General features: G+C 37.9%; 1 protein-coding gene across 2 annotated transcripts in view; it reads left to right on the forward strand.

Moving 5' to 3' along the window:
• The first annotated feature begins 1,845 nt into the window (after positions 1–1,845).
• The window catches only part of tmem120aa (transmembrane protein 120Aa), a 9,611-nt gene continuing 8,127 nt past the window's right edge, over positions 1,846–3,329 (forward strand). For both annotated transcript variants that reach the window (XM_032534214.1, XM_032534215.1), the window contains exon 1: positions 1,846–2,040. In XM_032534214.1, coding sequence (XP_032390105.1) covers positions 1,963–2,040 — 78 coding nt within the window. In that variant the 5' untranslated portion in view covers positions 1,846–1,962. The remainder of the gene's footprint in view (positions 2,041–3,329) is intronic.

Consider the following 3,329-nt stretch of genomic DNA (forward strand, 5'->3'; position numbering starts at 1 on the left):
AGTCTTACCTACTGCATCTTTAAGGTAAAAACTATTTGGGACATTTTATATGGGATTGTTTTTCTTAAAAAAAATCTCTTATTTCATTTAGATAATCCATAAATAAACCCTTATGAGGGAATGTAAGATCAGCTCAAAATTAAAGTCAGGAGAAACTGAAGACTTTTAAAAAATCCCTTAAACTTTGAAGATAAACAATTATAACCATCTTATATACACCAGTACATTAATGTGTCCACTTATTAGCCTCAAAAGCACTTTACTATGCAAAAAAAGCACTTTACTTCCTTTTTTGGCACTCAGTACTTGAAGCCCACTCTGTGCAATGCCAGTAAAATGGAATCTATTCTAAATATTGATTTAATATTTACCTTTCTCTATTGACCTACACAATTGTGCTGTTTTTAGCACACAAACACACCCTCTGGGGATCAGTAAAGTCTTAACTTACAAATCTTCTAAGATGTTTTCAAGGTTCAAGGATTCACTGTAAGTAAAGAGAGAGAAAAATAATAAAGAAAGTGGACAATGACACTTTTTATTTGAATGTAGCTTGTGTGCACTTTTCTCTTGTTTTGTATTCATTACAGTTATTAATGAAAACATATCATTTTGTGTCTTTCAAATGTCATTAGTTGTAGTTCAGTCCACACACGGCTCTCCCAGAGGTGCTTACAAAATTGGACATGATAAGTTCTCCCCCCCCAGAGTTAGTTACATAATGTCAGCTCTAAAAATACAGGCCACATGCGAAGTGGTCATAACCTATTGCCTTGAAATTGTCCTGGCAAGGGACAGAGGGCCTTCCTTGCTGACACATGTCCTTGAAATACTTTCTGTTATAGACGGCTATTGTTAGAGCCCAAGTTGGCGTTAAAATATGGCCGAACCCTTCTAATACAGCGGGGATTACAAGAGCTAGAGCTGCACTCAGGGCAGCCCATAAGCGGGTTGTTAGGGTTCAATCATAGACAGTTAAAGACAGGGTTTAACGGTCCTGGTGCTGTTCGCCTGAGACAAGGAACCAAAATCTTAGAGCTCACCAACGGAACCACTTATCTGACCAGCCATTTGCGAATTAGGACGTCCAACACGCAGGACGCACGCAGAAATGAGCGTGAAGTTTTGTAAAGGGCGTTATCGTTAGCTATGATAAAACCGGATGTTTTAGGGATAGGTGGCTTTGTAAAATCAAAAGCACAAAACTTTTAATCCTTACTGATATTAGATTTGACTGTAAACTGTTAGTTTAACTCATTTAACTCAACTTGGTTGAATCACAACAATACATGTATACTATAACCGTAATGTTAATTAATACCTTTTAAAAGTAAAAATATGAAAAGTAAAATAATCTAAAGGCCCTTGTTAAGATGCTTCATACTTGGATATAGTTGCAATAAAGCAAAACAAAACTTAATAGCTCATCATCTGAGCTTAAACTGTGGACTTCCCTATTCCTTGTTGCTTTTTTCTAATGCAAAAATACGCAATAATATTACAATAATAATGTTAAGTAATTTAGCACTATAAATAAGCAACTAAAAAGTACTTTACAATGGGCTGGCCATACTAATATACATTTTATTTGTTGATGATATTGCGTAAAAATCTGAATCTTGTGAATGTTCTTAGTTAGTTTCCACCATTGTCAACACCAGCTTTTAAACTTTAAAACTAAAATAGCATATTTCGGTCTCAATTTTCCATAAAATTTAAACTATTTTCCATGAAACTATCAGGTAATGATCAGAAATGGTTGGGAAATGACCCCTCACCTCGACGTTTGCTCCATAAACCAAAGTAAAACTTCAATAACAAAGGCTTTTGTTGCGAAGGTTGTGACCGGAAGTCGCACTTGGTTTAGCTTTGACAGACAGCAGCGCGAGGACAACTGTCTGTTGCACAGCGGAGCTTTAATGTTACCCAACTCCCGCAGGTTTCCTCATGTCACAGTAGAACATGTTGTTCAGTCCGACGGATTTAAGTGAATGTTTCCGAGAATGGGAGGATTTAGAGAAGAACTACCAACAAATCCAGGTAAGTTTAACACCAGCGTATCGCCTGTCAACATTGCGCCTATGGAAGTGCGCCCTGCCCGGTCAAGCTAACAGTCGGAGTAGGGTGAGAGGCGGGGCCGCGGGAACCGCCCTCAGCAGATAAATATAATTTTACTTTGAAAAAAAAAGAAGTCAGTGAAAGTTAAAGTAAATTTCAGCGTAAACAACTGTAACCGGAACCATTGTCACATTGTCGCAACACGCCATTGTTTTGGGGGAGCACCACTGGCCACAAAAGAACAAATTTACCGGTAACGTTACACTGGTAACGTTACTTCAAATTACTGAGTTAGCACTAATACTTTACTTGCGTGTTGTAACTCTATGCAATTTTTACTTTTACTAATTCAACACATTTCAGAGGGAAAAATTGTATTTTTATCTCCACTACATGTAGGAGGTACACAAAGATACAAGCAGTGGTGAAAGGTAACTAAGAGGGCTACAGTTCTCAGGTACTTGCACTTTACTGAGTTTTTCCATTTGATAACTTTAGTTACTTTTCAGATTCAGATTATTCATACAAACATAACTAATACATTAGTATGTTTTTTGTATGGATTAGAAAACTATCAATACAAGTCTTAATGACAAACGAGTAATAATAACAAGATCAAGCTACATCTTTATTATAGGACCAAATCGATCTTTTTATTATCAGAATATCTAAGGATAACATTGAGTGGCAGTAGCTCAGTCCGTAGGGCGTTGGGTTGTGAACCGGTGGGTCGTTGGCTCACGTCCCAGAAATGGATTGTGGATCGGAGAGATTCCACTTCACCTCCTGGGCACTGCCAGATGCCCTTGAGCAAGGCACTGAACCCCCCAACACTGTACCCCCACTGTGTAGTGATTTCCTACCAACAGAGTGCAAATGGTAAATAAACAGTATACATTATATACTGTTAAATTCTGGATTCTCTTTGTGCATGCTCCCATTGGGCTCCATTCTTCACATAACATGTGATATCACTGTGATGCTGATGACCCCCAGCTGTACCTGCCTCTAAAAACAGGTGATACCAACTCTTTAAAGTCCGTTTTTCACTGCCTCAAAGACAGTCAGTGCTGGATGGCTAACAACTTTCTCCAACTTAATGAGAGTAAGATGGACGTCTTGTTTAGTTGTTTGGCCCCCAAATTCATTTGAGGAATTTTAAATAAAATTCTGGGACTTTAGCCTCAAGTGTGCCCCTTTTTGCCAGAAATCTGGGTTTCATCTTTGACCCAGCATCAAAATTTGACAAACAAATTAGTTCTGTTGTCAAA

This window comes from Etheostoma spectabile, chromosome 13, assembly GCF_008692095.1.
Source record: "Etheostoma spectabile isolate EspeVRDwgs_2016 chromosome 13, UIUC_Espe_1.0, whole genome shotgun sequence".
NCBI classification, from domain to species: Eukaryota; Metazoa; Chordata; class Actinopteri; order Perciformes; family Percidae; genus Etheostoma; species Etheostoma spectabile.